General features: G+C 42.1%; 1 protein-coding gene across 1 annotated transcript in view; it reads right to left on the bottom strand.

The window, feature by feature from the left end:
- LOC124798447 (acetylcholine receptor subunit beta-like 1) overlaps positions 1-26,194 on the bottom strand; it is an 873,603-nt gene that overhangs the window by 256,551 nt on the left and 590,858 nt on the right. Inside the window, exon 4 of the mRNA XM_047261865.1 lies at positions 18,255-18,364. Within this exon, the coding sequence (XP_047117821.1) occupies positions 18,255-18,364 (110 nt within the window). The remainder of the gene's footprint in view (positions 1-18,254; positions 18,365-26,194) is intronic.

Here is a 26,194-nt window from a genome sequence, read left to right as displayed (position 1 = left end):
TCGGGAGATAATCTGGCGCAGGTGGAGATCACCACGGCCGGCAGAGCTGCAGCCATACGGAGAAAATCAGCGTTAAACGCGGCGTGGTGGCCAGGAAAGCGACCGGAAGCTATGCCTTTATTCCACGCCGCTGCACGAGAAAGGCTTGCAGCTGGCAATACGCAGCGTTAAAAGGGCTGAAAGGTGAACCACTCTTATGTGTGTAGCTACTCCGATTACAGCTGTAAAAGAGTATGCGAGGTAGAGACAGTCATCATCTATACGTGTTCCTCTTACATTTTCTACTCTGATTACGGCAGTAAAAGAGTGTGTGAGGGAGGGACGTTCATTACGTATCCATGTTACAATCAATTTATCATAGAAAGTGAGTCACAATAAAAACATGTTTCTCCTCAGCAAATAACAATATCCAAATTGATATCCCGCCATTGTCTGTACATTGCTCCAGTGGTAAAGGAAACCAAAAAGAAATTTGGAAAAGCGGTTAAAGTTCGGGGAGAAGGAGCAACAACGTTGAGGTTTGCTGATGCTGTTGTAATTCTGTCACAGATGGCAAAGAATTTAGGACAGTTGAAGGAAGCAGATAGTGTTAGGTTATAAGATGAATACCAATGAAAGTAAAAGTAATGGAATGTACCCGAATTAAATTACATGATGCTAAGAGAGGAAATGAGAGACTAAAAGCAGTAGATCAGTCTTTCTTTTTGGCAGCAAAGTAACTGATGGCGGAAGAAGTAGCAAGGATATAAAATGCAGAATAGCTATAGCAATAAAAGAATTTCTGAGAAACTGGAATTTGTTAACATCTAATGTAAACTTTACTGTTAGTGAATGTATATACAAGGTGACAATTACTAAACTATATGTAAAATGAACGTAAATTAGTTACAAACTACGGAGTGCACACACTTTATTCAACATGTAAACGTCACTACTGGTATTCGGATTTAGTTTATGACATGTTCGATATGCCTGCATCATTGGCGATGATGTGGCGCAGACGAATAGCAAAATTCATCGTGACCCACTGAAGTTTCGAAACATCGATGCTGCCGATGACCTACCGAGTGGCTGTTTTCAGCTCAGTAATGGTTTTGGGGTTATTACTGTACACCTTGACTTTAATATAGACCCACAAAAGGAGTCGCATGTGTTCAGATTCGGAGAATATGGCGGCCAATCGAGGCCCATGCCAGTTGCCTCTGGGTAGCCCACAACCAGAATGCTGCCCCCAAAGTGCTTCTCGAGGACATCACTCTCCTGCTTCGATGGGTTCGAGCTCCGCCTTGCATGAACCACGTCTTGTCGAAATCAGGGTCACTTTGGATAATGGGGATGACATCGTCTTCCAAAACTTTCAAGTACCGCTCGGATGACACCACGCCATCAAGAAATATCGCATCGATTGTTCCGTGACTAGACACTGCACACCACACAGTCACCCGTTGAGGATGAAGAGACTTCTCGATCGCGAAATGCGGATTCTCAATCCTCCAAATGCGCCAATTTTGCTTATTGACGAACCCGTCTAAATGAAAGTGGGCTTTGTCGCTAAACTAAACCATGGATGCGCATACTAATTCCCATCATGCCCCGCGGTCAACAGTGCAGTTTGAACGTCTTAACGAAAACCGCTCAGAAGTTATGACGATTATATTTCATATAGTTCAATAATTGTCACTTTGTACGTGGAGTATAGCCTATCACAGAAGAGAAACGCGGACAATGAGCAGTTGACACAAGAAGAAAATATCTGGTGCTACGGAAGGGCTCTGAAGACTACGTGAGTAGGAAAAGTAACTAATGGACAGGCATTGAATCGAATTGCGGAGAAAAAAAAATTATGCCACAGATTGACTGAAAGGAGGAATCAGTTGACAGAAGATACCTTAAGGCATCACAGAATCATCAAGTTGGTAATGAAGGAAAGTATGTTGGGTAAAAAAATAGATGTAGGTTGCCATTATTCGGAGATGAAGAGGCTTGCACAGGATACAGTAGCACGGAGAACTGCATCAAACCAGCCGTTGGACTGAAGACCACAGCAACAAAATCCTTGCGATTGGTACACATATTGCCCAAAGGGCTTACTCTGTTCCCGCCTTCGGAAGCTAAAAGTAACGGCGTATTACAAGTTCTACGAATATTTGTTAAATTTTCTACCGAACAGCTAGCTCACATTTAGGAGAACGACGATTTAAAACACTGTTCGCCCTTGGCGATTTACAGTTTGAGATGTTTCCCTACATCGTTTAAGGCAAACTCCAGGATGATAGCCTCGAAAGGTACAACAATAGTTTCCTTCCTCATTTTCATGTTTATACTCAGCCTCTCATGGCCTCTTTGTTAGTGGGATATTAAAATCCAACTTTTCCTTCTTCTTTGAGAATCACTCAGTCTCTGGTGTTTGTCAATGTGTGACGTTCTATAGATAGTAACGTTATCACAAAAGAGTTTCTCGCTACATACGATTCTTACGAAAAATGAACAGGAATTAAGGTACTATAGCATGGGAAATACGACTAGCTCACTTCACACCTACTTTCCAGTTCGGGGATGCAGATACAATCCTCGTACGTTTCCGAAACCGAATGACAGACGAGAATAGTTCGGAAGGAAAGAAGAAAGATTGTAGTTTACCATCACTCGGTGACGACGTCAGAGACGAATAAAACATTCGATCTAGAGAAGGATAGGACAGAGAGTGACTGTGAACAGTTCAATGATAGGTGTGTCCTCATCAGAATCGACAGAAAACCAACATCGACAACAAAAATTCAGGTGCACATGCCGACGCCCAAAGCAAAAGATGAAGTGATACAGAAAATATATGATGGTACTGGACTGCAATTCAGTATGGAAAGGGATATGAAAATCTAATAGTCATGGGAAACTGAAATGCAGTTGTTGGGGAAGGATTAGAAGAAAGAGTTTTGGGTGAATGTGGGCTTGGTACTAGGAATGAGAGAGAAGAAAGACTAATTGAGTTCTGCAATAAATTTCAGCTAGTAACAGCGAATACACTATTCAGGAATGACAAGAGGAGGAGATATACTCGTGCTTTAAAAAGGTCTGAATATACGGAAAGATTTCAGTTAGATAACACAATGACCAGGCAGCGATTCCGAAATCATTGCTATTATCCAGGAGCAGATATGTTCTCAGATCACAATTTAGTAATGATGAAGAATAGGCTGAAATTCAAGAGACTAGCCCCGAAGAATCAATGTGCAAAGAAGTGGGCTATGTAAGTACTAAGGAATGAGGAGACACGCTTGAAGGTCTCTGAGGCTGCAGATTACGCCATAAAGAATAGCTCATCAGGTAGGTCAATAGAAGAGGAATGTATCTCAATAAAGGGAAATCACAGAAGCTGGAAAGCAGAACATAGGTACAAGGAAAATTACTGTGAGAAACCATGGGTAACAGAAGAAACACTTCAGTTGATCGGTGAAAGAAGGAAGTACAAAGCGAAGGAGCTACATGAAAAATGTGAATAAATCGAAAAAGAAATAATTGTCGGAAGGATTGACTGAGCTTATGGAAAAGTCAAAACTACCTTTGGTGAATGTAAAAGCAAGGAAGGTAACGTTAAGGGTCCAATCGGAATTTCACTGTAAAATGCAGAGGAGAGAGCAGATAGGCGGAAAGACTACACCAAAGGTCTCTATGAGGGGAAAGACTTTTATGATGATGTGGTAGAAGAAGAAAATGAGTCGATACAGAACAGATAGGGAATTCAGTATTACAATCAGAATTTAAAAGAGCTTTCGAAGACTGAATATCAAAAAAGTCAGCAGGGATGTATAAAATTCCATCAGAATGTCTAAAATCGTTGGGGGAAGTGGCAACAAGACGACTGTTCACGTTGGTGTGTCGAATGTATGAGACTGGCGATATACCATCTGACTTTCGGAATAGCATCATCCACACAGTTCTGAAGACTGCAATAGCCGACAAGTGCGATAATTATAGCACAATAGCTTATCAGCTTAACAGCCCATGCATCAAAGTTTCTGAGAAGAATACTATACAGGAGAAAGGGAAAGAAAATTGAGGGTCTGTTAGGTGACGATCAGTTTGGCTTTCGGAAAGGTAAAGGCACCAGAGAGCTGGGCCTGACATTGCAGTTGATAATGGATCCAAGATTGAAGAAAAGTAAAGACACATTCATAGGACATATCAACTTGGAAAAAACGTTCGTCAATGTAAAATGGTGCAAAATGTTCGAAGTTCTGAGAAAAATGGGGTTAGTCTATAAGGAAAGAAGTGTACAATATCTACAAGAATTAAGAGGGAACAATAAGAGTGGAAAACAAAGAACGAATTGCTCTGGTTAAAAAGGGTGTAAGACGGGGGTATAGTCCTTCGCTCCTAGTATTCAGTCTATACATCGAAGAAGGAATGACGGAAATAAAAGAAAGTTTCAAGAGTGGAATTAAAATTCAAGGTGAAAGGATCTCAACGGTAAGATTCGCTGACGACATTGCTATCCTCAGTGAAATTGAAGAAGAATTCCAGGATATATTGAATGGAATAAACACTCAAATGAGTACGGAATATAGATTGAGTGTAAATTGAAGAAAGACGAAAGGAATGAGAAGTAGCAGAAATGAGAACAGCGAGAAGCGTAATATCAAAATTGGTGATCACGGAGTAAATGAAGTTAAGGAATTCATCTACCTTGGCAGCAAAATAGTCTATTGACGGACAGGGCAAGGAGGACATGAAACATGGACTGTGGCAATAGCGGAAAAGACGAGAATCGAAGCATTTAAGATGTGGTACAGAAGAGTACTGAAAACTAGGTGGACTGAGACAGTAAGGAATGAGGAGGTTCTCCGCAGAAATGTCGAGGAACAGAATATGCGGAAAACACAGCAAGGAAGAAGGGTGATGGGGCATCTTTCAAGACATCAGGGAATAGCTTCCATGGTACTAGAGGGAGTTGCAGAGGGTACAAACTGTAGAGGATGACAGGTATTAGAATACATCCAGCAAATAATTGAGGACGTAGGTTGCAAGTGCTACTCTGAGATGAAAAGATTGGTAAAGGAGAGGAATTTGTGGCGGGCCAGGTCTTGTACCATGCTGTCTCCATGTTTTCGGCAAGCTAAAATAACATCGGCGAGAAAAGTGATTTTCCATTGCTAAGGACGTCCACACAGAGGTTCTAGAATGGCTCGTAGCCAGGGAGTAATTGAAGGATTGGTAGAACTTCCCGATTGTCTATTTCAGGGAGTTTTTAACTATGCTGTAGAATAGTGTCATGTATGTGTGACGCTTTGAAATGTAGTTCATAACACAAAAACGGTTACGTGGCCTGCCTTAATAACGTGTAACTTACTTACTGAAGTCCCCTCATACAGGTTCTTTAGACTGTTTATGGTGAGTAAAGAAATGTTTTCATATAATGAAACTCGAGTAAAAGTACAATTAAATCCACAATTTAGTTAGGTGTCAAACATTAACGGGCGTATTGGCTGGCATTGGTCTCGTTAGGAATAATGAGATCAAGAAGTATGACGACCACTATTTCAACACCTTGCACTCTGTCTCGTTTTCCATATTCCCTACCACCTGTATCAGCCTGCAGAGCTTAAACACTCAAAGCATGCCACTTGATCTACATATCCATAAACGTACCAACAATCCATTTTTCCTTCATCTTCACATGATTTTCCAGGCAGTTTTAATTCTCCTTCCAGACTTGGTCCTACCCTTTCAGAATCTTATGTACCGTCCAATGCCCACGTCCTATCTCTTGCTACAGTGGTTCTTAATGGATGTTAGACCATTACTCCTGAAAAACATATATCGTCTGATACCCCAAATAATGTTGGGTGCTGTGGGTAGGCCTTGCGCCTACCTAGCTGGCAACCCAAATTGCTTGTGACTTATGCGGGAAACCTCATTAATTGCAGAAGATATTCGAGGGCTGCCGCGGCACCCTCGACCACCATACGGCGAATAAAGCGCGAGAACTTGCTGGCGCCACAAACCTCTTTCTTACGGCAGTCAAGTAAAAGTCTGGCGCCGAGGGCCGCACTTAGGCCAGCGCACGGCTCCTAGGCAGCCAGTTCACTCCGAGTGAGATTCCTGGGCCAAGCGTAGAATGCTTAGGGATTCCTTCAAACAGGAATTCACTCTGGAGCCGCCGCAACAAAAATGCCATGTCTTATGTCAGTGACCAATTAGTGGGCTTGTAAGATTTCTTGTCTTTGTTTCTACCCCCCACATGACTGTGTTACATTACACCGCAACTCTGAAACTGAACTGCTCTTCTGGGACTTTAACTAGTACCGTATCTGAGTGTACAGAACTTTAGACTGTGTCGTCAGGACTTTAATTGGCCATCGTTGTGCACTGTGCATTTACTAGTTAACGGCAATTTCTAGCAGTGTTGTATTCTTCTTAAGGGCCTTCAGACTTAGGCAGTATTTGTGTTTATTCGTTCATCCACAAGCACTGACTGCCTCGTCCAGGCCTTCGGCCTCTATATAAGTGTAATTGTTCTTTCACTACTGGAGAAGAGACTTTCTTTTCAATCCTGTTTCTTTCTTATTCAAGAAGTAATGTCTTAGTAATATTATAATACATCTGAATAATTTCTTGTCCGCCAGACCAGGCGGACACAATATTTAGCACCTGACTAAAGTTTTGAATGTCATTTAATTAACATAAAAAACTTCAATTGCTTTTGGGAGGGATTATATTAGACTGTAAATGAGACGACCCCTACTGATTGTTTGTAACATTTCTTTGCACTGGGTTTGGTTTCAGTCACTGTATATCGTAAGTCACGCTCGGAGTTTTTCAGTTCCTCGCTTTTGGCTTCATTGCTATAATAATCGAAAAAATACATTGACATCTACTAGGTTAAGCGAGAAGAAGCAATATTCTTAAAGATGTGTGTAATAGAGATGGACAAAACGCACCAATTTTTTGCAAGATGTTGCCACTTCCGTTTCAACGCAGTCCCCTGTCAGTGTGTTGTGGTTAGGAGCCTAAGAAATTATAATTTGGATAGCATTTCATAATTTGAAAACATTCCTTCATTCACTGAAAACATGTTACATTTACTTTTAGATTTTCCAAACATGGACAGAAGTTGCATATAGAATTTATTGCTCTGTTACGACTGGATGGACAGCAAAAGAAATAAACAGAAGAGTACCAATGGCCTGATGTGCTTTTTTGAAACTTGAAAAGTGTTTCCAAACCGAATTTTTCAACATGTCTTAAACAATTTTGTCTTTTGGCAGTGGCAGATGCCATGCTTAGTGCAAAACCATTCAAATCTGAGGTTAGGTAAGCAGCCAATGGAGAGATGCTAGTTGGGAATTACTAATAGATTGGTGTAAGTAAAAATGGATTTGGAGACGGACTGGAGACTGGACGCCGATCGGACCAAAGAGTTTTTATTGGATTCGAAGACATAAGAAAAGTCTGAGACGAAACTCAACAGGAGACTGGTAGACAGCGTTAAAAACTGCATAGGACGAACATGGAAACATATCGCTGAGAGTCGAAATGCTTGGAAAGACGTTGAAGAAGCGAAGCATGGATGTAAAATGCCTGATGACTAACAAAACTGCCGATATTAATGATGGCAAAATGAATATTTGGGGCTAAGAAAATACGGATGCTGAGAAGTTTTTAACGGAAACTTATTTTTAATTCTCAAAAATTTTATTCTCCATGTGGTACAACCCCCCCCCCCTACCCCCCCCCCCCCCCTACCTTTCCAGTTGGGGACTAGCGTCTTGGATCCTTCTCTAATTCCTTTCCACATTCTTCTATGTATTTTTTAACACTTCCCCATTTCCTTAATCTTTAATTACCATGAGGATTCACCACATTCATTCCCACTGATTAGATCTGTTTCATAGATGCTCCACAGGACGTGGGCACGGCTGGGCACCCCTCAACTCGCTTGCAGTCAGATGCAGCAACAGTAATACAGGCTACTCGGCAAGCAACTCTATTCCACGCTCCAACCACATTCCCACCCCAGTCCGCGTGTGCTCGGCCACTGCGGAACTGTCACGGCTCCAGCCCGGTTTCCTGACTGCGCCGGCCGCGGTGGCCGAGCGGTTCTAGGCGCTTCAGTCCGGAACCACGCGGCTGCTACGGTTGCAGATTCGAATCTTGCTTCGGGTATGGATGTGTGTGATGCCCATAGGTTGGTTAGGTTTAAGTAGTTCTAAGTCTAGGGGACTGATGACCTCAGATGTTAAGTCCCATTGTGCTTATAGCCAGTTTTTTCCTGACTGCCCGCACCTCGGTCTTTTGCCTACCCCTGCCCATCTGTGTCCGTGGTCACGCGACCTCCCAGTGGCAGGCACAAAGCTGGGACAGCCTATAAAAATACTTACCGTACTGGTCCGAAAATAAGCCGGCACCGCATGTAAGCCACACCCCTAAATTTCGAGGGGGAAAAAAATGTGCGAAAATAAGCCGCACGCTGTCTGAGAGGAGAAAAATTACCAAAAATTTATTTTTACTTATATATAAGACGTAGGTATTTACCAGAAACATTTGTTCTATCATTTGGTACAACACACTGACAACAAATTTTGTCTTATTTACTCTCACTACTATCAGTACTGGTACTCACGTAATCACTCTCACTCCTATCATTCTCTTCATTAATGATTTTAATTTGGTGTGTAGCCACGGTCATATAAAACTTTTTGAAAGATATAACCGCCATTTGACTGTACAACAGGTTTCATTCCACAATCTAGGTTTCCGCTTTAGGCCATTTTCAAGTGTTACAAGTATCTAAAATCATTAGACCTGAGTAGAAGACAAGTTTGTCGGTGATTTGTGTTCTATTCAGGTCTAATGATTTTAGATTCTTGTAACACTTGAAAATGGCCTAAAACCGAAATCTACTTGTTGCACAGTCAAATGGCGATTACAACTATCAAAAAATTATCTTCATTCTCTCTCCACAGTCGGTCATTCTTACTCCCATGCAGCGCATCCGATATGCAGCATTTCTTGAACCCTTGATGAAGGACTCTGGTGATACCGAGGACCGTGAAGCAAGAATGCAGTGGCACAAAAGAATGACTGGTGGGTTCTTAATCTTAGCAGACGGTGTAAGAACATGGTCTTCTTCCAGGAGCCAATCTGAATACATTTTTCGGAGGGTGTCCTTTACCGGTTTGTTTGCGGCCATGTCTAGAACCTGTAGTTTTGAAGTCTTGCTCCAGCTGTTAAGACAAGATCTGTCTTTTGTGCAGCAAGTCTATCTTTTGCTACAGCAACTAGACGTCCCTTAAAAGCATCCAAAACAAGCATGGCCCTCTTAACAAGCAGCGCCCCAGGACTGCGATTACAAACTGTAGACAAGTAGTCACCCATCATTTGCGTTGTCATCCAGCCCTTTTCTTGGCAGCGGATCACTAAGCCGATAGTTTTCTTTGGACATGGTTTTTCTCTTTAGAATGACATTAGGGGGTAATTTTCCACCATCGGCTGTAACAGCTAACGTCACAGTTATTCTATTGTTTTCATTCACGTTTCCTCTTAATGAGATACTTTTTGAGTCTTTCACTTCTACTGTCGTATAGCTAGGCATGGCAAAAAATACTAGCGTGTCGTCAGCACTGTTAATCTGGTGAAAAGGGTGTGAATGACACTTAACGCAAATGGATGACATAGTGCTGGAACTTGACCAGCTTCTCCTCTAAATCTGCTGGCATTCTCTGTGTTAGTGCAGGTCTTCGTCGGAGAGCAAGAGCATTTCTCTGCGTAAATGGACGACACCAACCAATACTCACACGAAATTCTCGTTGTTGCACATTTAAGACTTTTGCTTCTTCCGAGGCCTTCAGTTGGATAATGTCTCGTGAGACAGGCGTGCCATCTTTCCTCTTATCTTGCACACAGGGAAGAACCACAGCTTCAATTTCCGGATACGTTTTCAGTCCCCTGAATGATTTTCTTCTTGAAACTGCCTTCTTCCATTTTTCTTCTGAAGCATCCCAACGTCACACATTAGACTCGTTCAGTCCATACTTTCTACCCTCCTCTCTACTCATTGTGGTTTTGGCATTACCCGCAACTGAAGCGATACTTCACTGTCAACTCACAGTTGTGACTTTTCTGTATGATGAATCAGACCTGACGTTCATGTCTTTCTTGATTTTTCTTCCTGCAGCCATTTCGCCTTACCTTCCCTGCATTTCCCGTTTATTTATTTCCTAAGTGAGTTATATTGTTGTATTTCCGACTTTCCTGGAACACTTTGTACTTCCTTCTTTCGTTCATCTGTTTAACTATTTCTTCTCAGTTACCTTCCTAGTGCCTATGTTTGTCTGTCCAGTGTCTGTGGTTGCACTTGTTAGAGACGTCCATACCTCTACAACTGAACTGCCTACTCTGGTGCTCCTTACTCTAGCACTCATATATTTAGCGAACTTCGTATGTATCACATTGTTCTTCAGTACTTAAATATCCCACTTCCTCAAACACTGATCGTTCCATACGAATCTTGTACCGATCAGTCTACAGTCTACTCTTCATCATTACCAAATTGTAATCTGGGTCTGCACCTGCTCCTGCCTACGCTCTACAATCCAACAACTGATTCTGGAATCTCCGTCTGACCATGATGCAAACCAGCTGGAATCTTCGCGTATCTACAGTCCTTTTACAATTATACCTATCCCTCTTGTGATTCTTGAAAAGAATATTCCCCATTACTGTCTGATATTTGTTACAGAACTCAGTTAGTCTTTCTCCCCCCTCATCCCTGCAACCAAACCTTTATTTTCCTGTAACCCTTTCTTCTACTCCTTACTCTAGAACTGCATTCCATCCCTCCGTGATTATCAGATTTTCCTCTCACCTTACGTACTGAATTCACTCATATACTGTCTCTATCTTTTCATCTTCGGCTTGTGACACTGGCATGTGTACCTCAACTGTTGTTGTCGGCGATGGTTTGCTATCGATTATCTTGAGCCCTATAACTGGAATGTTCACAGTAACTCACTCTCTGTGCTACTTTCGTTTTCATAACGAATCCTACTCCGGACGTACCATTTTTTGCTGCTCTTGGTATTACTTTATATTCTTCTGACCAGAAATTCTTATCTTCTTTCCACTTCGCTTCACTGACCCTAATATCAAGGTTAAGACTTAGCCTTTCTCTTTTCAGGTTTTCTAGCTATCCTACCAAACGTCTGACATTCCACTCTCCGTCTTGTAAAATGTCATCCTTTTGTTGGTTATTCAATCTTTTTCTCATGGTCATATCCCCATTGGCAGCCCCTGCCCTAGATCGAATGGGATACTAACCCGGAATTTTTTGCTACTCGGGAGAACATCATTGCCCTTTTTATACTACGGGCCACATATCCTATATAATTTAAACATCTTGTTGGGGCAATCTAACGTTGTGATCTTCTCTATATACAAAAGGCAATGTCCGACTGTATGACTCACTCACTGACTTACCTTAGACCAGCCCAAACCGCTAAGGATAGAAAGTTGAAATTTCGAAAGGGTGTTGATCTTGTACTGTAGGCGTTATTCAGGAAAGGATTTTTCGAAATTCAGCCATAAGGGGATGAAATAGTGGCTGAAAGTTTTTTTAAAATGAAAATTAGTGTTTGATTTCTCGGTCAGAAATAAAGAAATACGTGTTTCAGCATTTTTGGAAATTTGACCTCTATGATGGTGAAAAAGTGGGTGGAATCCTTTTGAAAATAAATCATTATCAAAGAAATACTGAAGTATTTTTAAATTTACATCTATGAAAACTGACATTTTATTTCTCAGTTACAAATAAAAAAAGTTCTTCAGTGTGTTTGGAAACTCGATCCCTAAGGCGGTAAAATGGGGGTGAAATGTTTTATGAAAATATTTCATTATGAAAGCATTTTTAAAGCTAAATCTATGAAAAATTGAATTTAGCTTCTCAGCTAGAAATAAAAAAATAGCGTTTTACTGTGTTTTGGAAATTAAACTAATAAGGGGGAGAAACTGGGCATGAAAGTTTTTATGGACAAATTTTATTGTATAATAATTTTGAAGCGACATTTATGAAAATTTGTATTGATTCTCTATTGCAAATACGAAAAATATACACTTCATTGCTTTTGGAAATCCACCCACTCAGAGGGTGAAACAGGGGGTGAAACATATTATGAAACTATGTTACTTTGAAAGCATTTTTAAATCTAAATGTTAGAATATTAGTGTTTGACTTCTCGGTTGGAAATTTAAAAAAATCGTGTTTCATTCTTTTTGGACATCGACCCCTAAGGTGGTGAAATAGACCACACTGATTCACTGACTCATCATCGCCCAGCCCAAGCCGCTAAGGATCGGAACGTGATGTTTGGAGTGGGTGCGGATCTTACATCGTAGGTATCGTTTAAGAAGAGATTGTTCGAAATTCCACTTCTAAGGGGTAAAATAGGGATGAAAGGCTTTTTGAAAACATGTGTCTATTAAGGCAATTTTGAAGCTGGAATTATGAAAACTGGTGCCAGATATACAAAAAATACGTGTTTCAGCATTTTTGAAAATTCAACCACTGGTTAGAAATAACAAATACATGTTTCAACGTCTTTGGAAATTCAACCCTCTTAGAGTGTGAAACAGGAAATGAAAAGTCTTATGAAATTATTTCATTATGAAAGCACTTTCAAAGCTGAATCTACTAAAATTTGTATTTGGCATCTCTGTTAGAAATAAAAAGAAAAAATGTGTTTCACTGCTTCTGGAAATTGAACGCCTAAGGGGGTGACATAGGGGATGAAAACTTTTAAGAAAATATTTATTATGTTAAAAACATTTTAAAGCTAACTCTATGAAAATTTGTATTTCACTTCTCGGTTAGATAATAAGATATATACGTTAGGGGGATGTAAATTTCTATGGAAATATCTCGACAAAAGGGCAAAACGCATTATGAACAAGAACTTAGGACTCCATCTACTGCAATCGCTTTTTTGACAGAAACACATTCGAAAAATATCATGCTAATGTGAAAAGTTTAGAAGATGTTGCAGTTTGCGAACAACATAAGAATTCGATTAAAAGAAAAACAAAAATATCTGTAAAGACCATACAGTCTACGCCAGCGATGTAGCGGGCGCTAAGCTAATTTATAATATTAGAAGGCGAGATAGCTTGATGCGAAATAGTTTATTTCGTCACCAGTTTCGACAATAACTAGCTATATCCCCAGATTCCCAGGTATCCCAGAACTTTAATTGCACATCGGTTATGTCGACATACTAAGAACATGCTTCATTTATAATGATACAACTCTTCGCCGGTATGTCAAATATATAAAACTTACTCAATAAAATATTCACAGCACCAATATGAAGAACAGGTACATCAGTAAAGATGATGCGTCGACGACAACTCAGGAAGACTCTGGAAGACAGAGTTACGGTTGATCACGATATTGTGGTCAACACACTGGGACAAATTCTAGGATAAGCTTGGTAAATTTTTATTATATTTTTGTTTTTATACTTTTATAAGAAACTAATTTTATTAAATTTTGTCAGGTTTTTCACATTACCTAAAAACTAATTTTTCTGTTTATCTCCATAGATCTGGCGATAGTTGTCTGTCAACTGAAAGAGGTAATCATCAAATTGTAACTAGATTTTATTGCGACCATGATTACCAAAATTTACTATATATGTTTGCATCTGCGAGAGTAAACCAGTAAGGTGTAGTCTTTGATAAACATTTACTGTGGAGCCCAAAGCGAGACTTAAAACTTGGCTGTTAATAATTTGTTGTGGTGTTTTATGCATCTTTCCATACTGCTGTATTCTGTGCAAGACTCTTCGTCTTCGAATAACTACTAAACCTCCATCCTTACGAACTTGCTCGGTCTATTCATCTCTTGATCTCCCTATAATACATTTGCCCTCATACTTCATCCAGTACTAAATTGGTGGTTTCAGAATGTGTCATGTCACTGATCCCTTTTTTTAGTCAAGTTATACTACAAATTTATCTTCTCTCCAATTCTGTTCAGTGCTTCCTCATTGGTTGCATGATGTCTATGTTCTCTTTTGTCTGAACAGTTTATCGTTCATGTTTCACTTCCGTACAAGGCTGCACTCCAAATACCTTCAGAAAATACTTCCTAACCCTGTATTAAATGTTAACCAAATTTCTCTTGCTCAGAAACACACTTCTTGGAATTGCCAAGCTACATTTTTCATCCTCTTTACTTCGACAGTCATCAGTTATTTTACTGCCCAAATAGCAAAACACATCCACTGCTCTTGGTTTCTCGTTTCCTAATGTAATTCCTTCAGAAAATCTACAAAAGCTATAAATATAGATTTGCCTCGTGTGTTCCTAAATTTCTCTGGAATTCAAGCTGATCTTCCCCGAGGTCGGCTTCTACAGTTACTCCATTTTTCCCAAAAGAATTTCTGTTAGTATTTTGAAAACATGACTTCTTAAACTGATACTTCGGTAGTATTGGCACCTATCAGCACCTGCCTACTATGGAATTGGAATTATTACATTCTTTTTGAAGTCTGAGGCATTTGGCCTATCTCATTTATCTTGCATACCAGGGGACGAAGTTTTGTCGTGGCTGGTTCTCCCAAGACTATCAGTAGTTCTGACGGAGCGTCGTTCACAATCATGGCATGGTTTCGACTTAAGTCTTTCAGTGTTCAGTCAAATTTTCTCGCAGCATCATATCTCTCATATCATCTTCAGCTGAGTCCTCTTCCCTTTCTGTAATATTTTTCTCAAATACATTTCCCTCTTACAGCACTTCTACACAAGGTGGGGTAGGTAAGACAAGCCACTCCAAATATATCGACAATGAATAAATATATCTAGATGCGGTTTTCGCCAAGTTATAGCAAACATTGTAGCGTATTTCCTGACGTTCGCAAGCAGTCTTTATCGCTTATGTTTAGAGAATTACGACATTGACTTCATTTTTTAAATGGAACTATATGCTTTTTTCTGGTGGCATTTAAAAAAGTTTCTAAGAGAACTTCAAGGTACAGTTCGAGTGTTTATTATTTCGGCTTCCATTCCAAGATCTCAAAATGTTGACCTTCAGCACTGCTACACCCTATAAACTAAATTCTGGAGAAACAATACTGAACTATGAATTTCATGTGGGGATAACGGTAGTGCAGGCCCATGCTATAAAACATTTCTTGTTTTAGGCAGTCGTCGCTGTTTCCTAATAGACCTCTTGTTTTAATTTTCGCCACATGTAAAGGGGTACAAGTGTTAAGTTCTGTGAATGTGCAAACCATTTTGCGTTTCCTGAACGACCGTTCAGATGCTCTCCAAAACTTTAGGGTTTATCATTACACTAGAGGCACGTTTGTCATGACGGTACCACACTGATTGCCTTAAATGGCGTGGGATGTCTTTCAATTACTGCTACAACAGCATATCTTAAGAAGCCGAGATACTCGTGTGTATTTAGATTCCCACCAATATAACAGGGACCAGTGATGCAGGTCTTGAAAAACACGCACCAAACTTTGTAGACCTATAACTTTATTCACATCCACTTCTTTTAGTCAGCGTAGATTCTCAACTGACGAGCAGTTCGTATTGAGAAGACTGATTTGCCCATGGTTTGCAAACTATGCTTCTTTCTTACATGAAGTTTCGTATAGGTATGCCACATCACTTTGCACTTTTCATAGATTACATTCGGAGAGCTGTAACCAAGTTTGGAAATCGTTGCCCTGAAGCTGCAGATGCTGCAAAATGTGAAAAGGTTGAAATGCAATGTACTGCAGTGTCCGTAAAACACTAGTCTGGTTGATCCCTGTCGTTCTTCAGAGATGGCTCCTATTGGCATTTGCGTTGTGTGTTATTGCTGCTAAAATGTTTGTTTTACTTCTTTCATCAGTTGCTCTTCTTTTTCCTTGGCGTATTTTATTCATCTACATTCCACACTTCCAATTCCTACAAAGTTTTTTTTAAATCTAATGTTACAAATAGTGGGCGCTTGGCATAATCAGGGTACTCTTCAGCATGCAACCGAACCGCTGCACAAATAGTCTGGCGATATTCTCCATAAACGATAGTAAGTTTTGCTACTGTCTTATACATTGTGAATGTCTCAATACCTTTAGGAGCAAGTTATCTGATTGCAGAACACAGACAATGGTCTTCAAACCCACATGTAAACACAAGATACATACCTGGTTTACCTGTCTGCTTACATTTGAGATAGTAGGGCACATGTTTGTGGAACCTGTTCTTCTGACAGCGTGGCAGTTGTTTGCGACGTTATTCTCTTGATACTTTATGATTAAGTCCCATACACATTATGTTAGTGAAGTCCTCTTAGTGGCTCATTTCAAAAGACATTGAAAAAAGTATATCGTTCCATCAGACAAAAAGAAGTCGGTGTCGATTCGGCGACTATAAGAGATAAAAATTACTTGTGAACGCCAGGAAATTCGCCATGTTGTCCGCTATAGCTTGGCAAAAGCAGAACCTCAGTATCTTGATTCATTCTAGATGTATTTATGGTGGCCTGTGTTAATTGTCTCACCCTGTATACTCCTTCCACCTTTCAGGTTTCCCCTCTTTGTTTAGTACTGATTTTTCATCTGAGCAGCTGATGTCCATATAGCTGCTTTTCTTTACTCCAAGCGTATCTTTACTTTTCCTAAAGGCGTTATTTGTCATTTCCCTAGTTATATATGCTTTTATATCCCGCTACTCTAGCCAGCCGTGCTTAGACATTTTGCATTTTGTGTCAGTCTCATTTTTTAGACGTTCGTATTCCCTTTCGCCTGTTTCATGTGCTGTATTTTTATATTTTATTTTTTTATCAGTTAAACTCAATTTTCTCCGTGATACCCAAGGATTTCTACTAGGTCTTGCCCTTTAACTATCTGAACCCGGCTGCCTTCACTATTTCGTCTCTCTACATACATTTGTCTTCTATTGTATTTCGTTCCCTTGATGCAGATAATGGATACCCGAAGCTTTCTTGGATATTCTTAGCAGCCTTCGGTTCTTTCAACTTATACAGATCCTGTCTCCTTACATTATTACCTTTTCGCAATTTCTTCAGTTTCAATCTACACTTCATAACCAATAAATTGTGGCCATAGTCCACATCCGTCCCAGAAAATGTCTTACAGTTGAAAGTGTGCTTCCGAAATTTCTGTCTCACCATTACATAATCAATCTGCAACCTTCCGGTGTCTCCACATGTCTTCCATGTATGCAAACTTGCTTCATGATTCTTAAACTAAGTGTTAGCGCTGATTAAATTATGTTTTGTGAAAAATTCTGCCAGGTGGCTTCCTTTTTCATTCCCTTACCGCCAGTCCAGTTTCAACTACAATTTTTCCTTCTTTTCCTTTTCCTAATACCGAATTCCAGTGCCCCATAAGAAATTTTCCACTCATTGAACCATGTCAATAATTTCTCCTATCTCATCATACATGTTTTCAATTTCTTCATTTGCCGAGTTAGTTGGCATATAAATTTTTATTTTTGTGGTAGGTACTGGCTGCTTGTCTACCTCGCTACGATGACGTATTCACTGAGCTGTTCGTAGTAGCTTACTTGCATTCCTATATTGTAATCCACCTACTCATGCATTACACTATTTGATTTTGTATTTATAACCCTGCACCGGCCTTACAAGAAGTCCTGTTCGTCCTGTCACCGTACTTCACTAACCCCAGTGTAGCTAACTTCAAACTATCCACCTCCCTTTCTAAATTTTCTAACCTACCTGCCCGACTAAGGGATCTAACATTCCAACCTCCGACCCTTAGATTGTCGGTTTTCTTTTTCCTAACGACTACATCCATCTGAGCAGTCCCCTCCTCGAGATCCGAAATGGGAACCATTTTATCAGCGTATTGATTTACCTAAGAGAATCCCATCATCATTTAACCATACAGCAGAAGTGCTTTCCCTCGGGAAAAATAACGGTTGTAATTTCCCCTTGCTTTCTTTCAGCCGTTCGTACCAGCACAGCAAGGCTATGTTGATTGGTGTTACAAGGCCAGATCAGTCGATCATCCAGACTGCTGTCCCTGCAACTACTGAAAAGGCTGCTACCCCTCCTCAAGACCCACGCGTTTGTCTGTCCTCTCAATAGATAGTCCACCGTTGTGGTTGCACCTGCGGTATGCCTATCTGCATCATTGAGGCACTAAGCTACCCCACCAAGGCAAGGTCCATGGAGGAAGTGCTGTTAATATAGCGTCCTGTAAATGGCAGCGGGCACTTACTTGTTGAAGAGCACGATATCCGGCTTCCAGACTTTGTCGGGCGGAAGACGCAGAACGCCGATTCCTCCGTAGTCGGCCTCGTCCCACTGCAGCTGGTAGTCGTTCCACACCTGCAACACACCGGGTGGCTGTGTTTAGCGGCGTTCTGCTAACTGACTGCGGTCAACAACTCTAGCGCTTCAAGTATCCAAATGCAGATTATATACATCAAGAGGATGCTTTAGATGAATGTAGCACAAAACATAAATTGTAACAGAACAGTCAGATTTGTGCATCCCATTCCGAATAAATGTGTATTGTGTTCCCCCAAGATTTAGTCTTCGTTCCAGTGCTGACTATCCTTGCAAATAACTGAGTATTTAAAAGACATCAAGGAGAATTTATTACTTTTTCAGATGACGAATGCAGGACGTAGGAAATTATACACAATATTTTAAAAATATTTTGCAACTGGTCTCTTTCTTAATTAACAAACCAACATACACTATTGGCCATTAGAATTACTACACCAAGAAGAAATGCAGATCATAAACGGGTATTCATTGGACAAATATATTATACTAGAACCGACATGTGATTACATTTTCACGCAATTCAGGTGCATAGATCCTGAGAAATCAGTACCCAGAACAACCACCTCTGGCTGTAATAACGGCCTTGATACACCTGGGCATTGAGTCAAACAGAGCTTGGATGGCGTGTACAGGTACAGCTGCCCATGCGACTTCAACACGACACTACCGTTCATCAAGAGTAATGACTGGCGTATTGTGACGAGCCAGTTGCTCGGCCACCATTGACCAGACGCTTTCAGTTGCTGAGAGATGTGGAGAATGTGCTGGCCAGGGCAGCAGTCGAACATTTTCTGTATCCAGCAAGGCCCTTACAGGACCTGCAACATGCGGTCGTACATTATCCTGCTGAAATGTAGGGTTTCCAGGGATCGAATGAAGGGTAGAGCCACGGGTCGTAACACATCTGAAATGTAACGTCCACTATTCAAAGTGCCATCAGTGCGAACAAGAGGTGACCGAGACGTGTAACCAATGGCACCCCATACCATCACGCCGGGTGATACGCCAGTATGGCGATGACGAATACACGCTTCCAATGTGCGTTCACCGCGATGTCGCCAAACACGGATGCGACCATCATGATGCTGTAAACAGAACCTGGATTCATCCGAAAAAATGACGTTTTGTCATTCATGCACCTAGGTTCGTCGTTGAGTACACCATCGCAGGGGCTCCTGTCTGTGATGCAGCGTCAAGGGTAACCGCAGCCATGATCTCCGAGCTGGTAGTCGATGCTACTGCAAACATCGTCGAACTGTTCGTGCAGATGGTTGTTGTCTTGCAAACTTCTCCATCTGTTTACTAAGGGATCGAGACGTGGCTGCACGATCCGTTACAGCCATTCGGATAAGATGCCTGTCATCTCGACTGCTAGTGATACGAGGCCGTTGGGATCCATCACGGCGTTCCGTATTACCCACCTAAACCCACCTATTCCATATTCTGCTAACAGTCATTCGATCTCAACCAACGTGAGCAGCAATGTCGCGATACGATAAACCGCAATCGCGATAGGCTACAATCCGACCTTTATCAAAGTCGGAAACGTGATGGTACGCATTTCTCCTCCATACACGAGTCATCACAACAACGTTTCACCAGGCAACGCCGGTCAACTGCTGTTTGTGTATGAGAAATCGGTTGGAAACTTTTCTCATGTCAGCACGTTGTAGGTGTCGCCACCAGCGCCAACCTTGTGTGGATGCTCTGAAAAGCTAATCATTTGCATATCACAGCATCTTCTTCCTGTCGGTTAAATTTCGCATCTGTAGCACGTCATCTTCGTGGTGTATCAATTTTAATAGCCAGTAGTGTATTCAGTTTTGCATTGCAAAGTGTGCTACTCTAATGATAAAACCACTAACGTATGCATAAGTTAATAATTAGACACCATCATTAAAATTTCTTTGGGTAAATACTGATGAGAAATTAAGATGAGTAAAAAATAAATTTTTGAGTACGTGTTAAAAAATCAGAAATATCAAATGAAGTTACGTGTTTGAAATAAAATGAAAAGCAACAATGCAGATGAAAGCAGTGAAGCGCAATGACGCAATATGGTATAATTCAGTTGCTGCATATCCTCAGCGGGGGAGTCACGCTACAGACTTCCATCAGTTCATTGCCCCTGTTGTGCTACTCCAGAGAGGAACAACATTGCTCGTTTCGTCGAAAACCTTGAATGAATTCGAATGTTTGTCATCTCGATGTGCCCGGATAAAATAAATGAACAGGGCGACTGTTCGAATCTTTGATGGGTTCAGATTTTCGTTTGTCACAGCATATTCTTTATAAAAGGATTCCCTCATCACAATTACTGTTAAACAGCTACATGTTAGAGACAGTGTAGAAATAAAAATGATATTTATCGACGGGAATGAAGGTACAGCACGAAAAATATAGAACACTTTAAAGAATGATTGTTTGCAAAAACGCAAAACGCTGTACAGACGTCGGGTAAGAATTAAAAAGAAGAAACACGAAGCTAACAAGGAATAACAGAAACGTCAGTAAATTGCACCATGATGGGCTCGGTGCTGTTCAACATAAATCTCTCGGCGAAGCTGCCGATCGAGGCGAGTGAGCGACATAAATGACGCTGTTTCTTCGCTGTGGCCGAGGTGAACGGATATTCGCCGCCCTTGGAGTCTGTTCCAGCTGAAGTTCGGCGGGACATCTACTAGCTGACCGGCGTATCTCACTTAGCGTGACTGCGTTGATACAAGGGGCACTGACTGATCTGACGCAGGGAACTTCGAGGCGCCTATGATGCTGCCATAGATCGGTGCTTGATTCATGTCTGTTAGATGCATTCTTGGTCGCTTGTTGATCGAACAAATCTAAGTCAATTTCACAGCGTCACCATAGGCGCAGGGTTCAGAGAAACCGTAAGTAACAGTTACTTGCTTTAATATTCTGTTGATACACTATGTGAACAAAAGTATCAGGCCACCTGGCTGAAAATGACTTACAAGTTCGTAGCGTCCTCCATCGGTAATGCTGGTATTCAATGTGGTGTTGGCCCACCCTTAGCCTTGGTGACAGCGTCCACTCTCACAGGCATACGTTCAATCAGGTGCTGGAAGGTTTCTTGGACAATGGCACCTCATTCTTCACGGAGTGCTGCACTGAGGAGAGGTATCGATGTCGGTCGTGAGGCCTGGCACGAAGTCGGCGTTTCAAAACGTTCCAAAGGTGTTCAATAGGATTCAGGTCAGGACTCTGTGCAGGCCAGTCCATTACAGGAAAGTTATTGTCGTGTAACCACTCCACCACAGGTCGTGCATTATGAACAAGTGCTCGATGGTGTTGAAAGATGCAATCGCCATCCCCGAAATGCTCTTCAAGAGTGGGAAGCAAGAAGGTGCTCAAAAGATAAATGTAGGCCTGTGCTGTGATAGTGCGACGCGAAACAACAAGGGGTGCAAGTCCCTTCCGTGAAAAACACGACCACATCACACCATAACACCACCACCTCCAAATTTTACTGTTGACACTATATATGACGGGAGATAACGTTCACTGGGCATTCGCCATACCCACACCCTGCCAACGGATCGCCACGTCGTGTACCGTGACTCGTCACTCCACACAACGTTATCCACTGTTCAATCATCTAGTGTTTACGCTCCTTACACCAAGCAAGGTGTCGTTTAGCACTTACAGGCGTGATGTGTGGCTTATGAGCAGCCACTCGGCCATGAAATCCAAGTTTTCTCACCTCCTGCCGAACTGTCATAGTACTTGCAGTGGATCCTGAAGCAGTTTGGAATTCCTGTGCGATGGTCTGTATAGATGTCTGCCTATAACACATTACGACCCTCTTCAACTGAAGGCGGTCTCTGTCAGTCAGCGGATGAGGTCGGCCTGTATGCTTTTGTGCTGTACGTGTACTTTGGTGTTTCCACTTCCCTGTGATATCGGAAACAGTGGACCTAGGGATGTTTAGGCGCATGGAAAACTCGAGTACAGACGTGTGACACAAATGACACCCAATCACCGGCCCACGACCGAAGTCCGTGAGTTCCGCGGAGCGCCCCATTGTGTTCTCTCACGATGTCTAATGACTACTGAGTTCGCTGATACGGAGTACCTGGCAGTAGTTGGCAGCATGATACACCTAATATGTAAAACGTATGTTTCTGGGGGTGTCTGGATACTTTTGATCACATAGAGTATAATTTTGTTCATGTAGTAGCTCATATGTGATGCTCTCGCTGATCTTGTGTCTACGTCTATACTGCTGTCGTGAATGGCAAGTCCTCATCTGTCTTTTGCATTTTAAATCTTTCAAAGTTAATTTTTATTTTGCCTCTGTTTTAGTGTCGATAGAGTTCATTATTGCTATAATTAATTTATAATTTTCTCAATGTTAAGTATTTCTATTTGTTTAAAAGCTAAATCCTCGATTTGGAGCAAATACGGTAGGCATTCATAAATACGATGTTTTTGAAGAAATGGAAGAACTAAATTTAAGAAAAGAAATATATTTAAAACCAAACTGAACGAACTAAAATAAAGATCTCAATCACTTTCATAAGTATTTAAAAGAAATTATCGTTCTTTAAGTAACATCAGGACTGACGGTCACGAAGTAGATGAAGTTAAGGAATTCTACTATCTAGGCAGCAAAATAATCAATGACGGTCGGTGCAAGGAGGACATTAAAAACAGACTAGAACTAGTAAAAAGGGCATTCCTGACCAAGAGAAGTCTGCTAGTATCAAATATAGGCCTTAATTTTGAGAAAGAAATTTCTGAGAATGTACTTTGGATCACAGCATTGTATGGTAGTGAAACATGGACTGTGCGAAAACCGGAACAGAAGAGAATCGAAGCATTTGATATGTGGTGCTACAGACGAACGTTGAAAATCAGGTGGACAGATAAGGTAAGGAGTGTGGAAGTTCTGCGCAGAATCGGAGAGGAAGGGATTATGTGGGAAACAGTGACAAAGAGAAGGCGAAGAATGATAGGACGTATGTTAAGATATCGGGGAAAGACTTCCATGGTTCAAGAAGGAGCTGTAGAGGGCAAAAACTGTAGAAGAAGACAAAGATTGGAATAGATCCACCAAATACTTGAGGATGCAGGACGCAAAAAAAATGGCTCTGAGCACTATGGGACTCAACTGCTGAGGTCATTAGTCCCCTAGAACTTAGAACTAGTTAAACCTAACTAACCTAAGGACATCACAAACATCCATGCCCGAGGCAGGATTCGAACCTGGGACCGTAGCGGTCTTGCGGTTCCAGACTGCAGCGCCTTTAACCGCACGGCCACTTCGGCCGGCTGCAGGACGCAAGTGCTACTTTGAGATGAAGAGGTTGTCTCAGGAGAGGAATTCCTGGGGCGGGGTTAGGGGGAGGGGCGCACCAAACCACATGCCTGTGCTCATGCCTAAGCCTTTATGCTGTAGAGCTACTGGATAAAAGCAGGTTGTTTTTAATATAAAATGTGGAAAGGCTTTCAAAATAAAAGTTTTATTGCCCACATCGCAGTTGATATGTATCTTGATTGCTGTTTCAGCGAAGTTATATTACCATCTTCAGATCTCTGTTCCATATACACTCCTGGAAATGGAAAAAAGAACACATTGACACCGGTGTGTCAGACCCACCATACTTGCTCCGGACAGTGCGAGAGGGCTGTACAAGCAATGATCACACGCACGGCACAGCGGACACACCAGGAACCGCGGTGTTGGCCGTCGAATGGCGCTAGCTGCGCAGCATTTGTGAACCGCCGCCGTCAGTGTCAGCCAGTTTGCCGTGGCATACGGAGCTCCATCGCAGTCTTTAACACTGGTAGCATGCCGCGACAGCGTGGACGTGAACCGTATGTGCAGTTGACGGACTTTGAGCGAGGGCGTATAGTGGACATGCGGGAGGCCGGGTGGACGTACCGCCGAATTGCTCAACACGTGGGGCGTGAGGTCTCCACAGTACATCGATGTTGTCGCCAGTGGTCGGCGGAAGGTGCACGTGCCCGTCGACCTGGGACCGGACCGCAGCGACGCACGGATGCACGCCAAGACCGTAGGATCCTACGCAGTGCCGTAGGGGACCGCACCGCCACTTCCCAGCAAATTAGGGACACTGTTGCTCCTGGGGTATCGGCGAGGACCATTCGCAACCATCTCCATGAAGCTGGGCTACGGTCCCGCACACCGTTAGGCCGTCTTCCGCTCACGCCCCAACATCGTGCAGCCCGCCTCCAGTGGTGTCGTGACAGGCGTGAATGGAGGGACGAATGGAGACGTGTCGTCTTCAGCGATGAGAGTCGCTTCTGCCTTGGTGCCAATGATGGTCGTATGCTTGTTTGGCGCCGTGCAGGTGAGCGCCACAATCAGGACTGCATACGACCGAGGCACACAGGGCCAACACCCGGCATCATGGTGTGGGGAGCGATCTCCTACACTGGCCGTACACCACTGGTGATCGTCGAGGGGACACTGAATAGTGCACGGTACATCCAAACCGTCATCGAACCCATCGTTCTACCATTCCTAGACCGGCAAGGGAACTTGCTGTTCCAACAGGACAATGCACGTCCGCATGTATCCCGTGCCACCCAACGTGCTCTAGAAGGTGTAAGTCAACTACCCTGGCCAGCAAGATCTCCGGATCTGTCCCCCATTGAGCATGTTTGGGACTGGATGAAGCGTCGTCTCACGCGGTCTGCACGTCCAGCACGAACGCTGGTCCAACTGAGGCGCCAGGTGGAAATGGCATGGCAAGCCGTTCCACAGGACTACATCCAGCATCTCTACGATCGTCTCCATGGGAGAATAGCAGCCTGCATTGCTGCGAAAGGTGGATATACACTGTACTAGTGCCGACATTGTGCATGCTCTGTTGCCTGTGTCTATGTGCCTGTGGTTCTGTCAGTGTGATCATGTGATGTATCTGACCCCAGGAATGTGTCAATAAAGTTTCCCCTTCCTGGGACAATGAATTCACGGTGTTCTTATTTTAATTTCCAGGAGTGTAAGTTACAAGGAATGGCCGGCCGAAGTGCCCGTGCGGTTAAAGGCGCTGCAGTCTGGAATCGCAAGACCGCTACGGTCGCAGGTTCGAATCCTGCCTCGGGCATGGATGTTTGTGATGTCCTTAGGTTAGTTAGGTTTAACTAGTTCTAAGTTCTAGGGGACTAATGACCTCAGCAGTTGAGTCCCATAGTGCTCAGAGTCATTTTTTTTTTTACAAGGAATGTAATTGAAACAATTTCGAAAGAAAGTTAACTCAGTTTTACGTACTATCGGATACGTAAATTATAAAGTCCTTACGTGTGGCACATTGCCATCTGGCCATTGAAAATATTTCAACTCCTCGTATGGCTCTGCTCTCGTTTCGGAGATTTTGTAGTTGTATTACGTCATGCACCTTCACATCCTTTATTGTTCTACTGTGTATAAACAGCATGTATGTATAAATTTCTAGCAATGATTTTAAGTTCAAGCAGTGTTATCCGTTGATGCTTGTACATCTTCTCAAACATAACGGAGATCTAACTCACTTACATTAAATATGCCGATGTAAACAAATAAGTTTACTTTATATATAGCTTAACGTTGTTCCTAAATTACATGTTAGTATGTACTAGACTACTGCCACCTGGTGCTACCCCGTCGTATTATGTAGTTCTTTTGACAACTTTCAGACAGTACGGGGCCGGTTGTCAACATACATACATCTGACAGCAGCGTTTGTGCTCCTTCTGATGCATTTGATACCACTGCGCCTTGCTAATACATTTATGACTTTTAAGTGTTCTTAGTGTTACATGGGAGTAACCTTTCAGTGAGGTAAATACTATTGTATTCTGTATCGGTGAAGTCACTCTAAAAACATTTTAGCGCTTTCA

This window comes from Schistocerca piceifrons, chromosome 5 (genome assembly GCF_021461385.2).
Source record: "Schistocerca piceifrons isolate TAMUIC-IGC-003096 chromosome 5, iqSchPice1.1, whole genome shotgun sequence".
Taxonomy (NCBI): domain Eukaryota; kingdom Metazoa; phylum Arthropoda; class Insecta; order Orthoptera; family Acrididae; genus Schistocerca; species Schistocerca piceifrons.
This window is presented reverse-complemented; position numbering and strand designations above follow the sequence as displayed.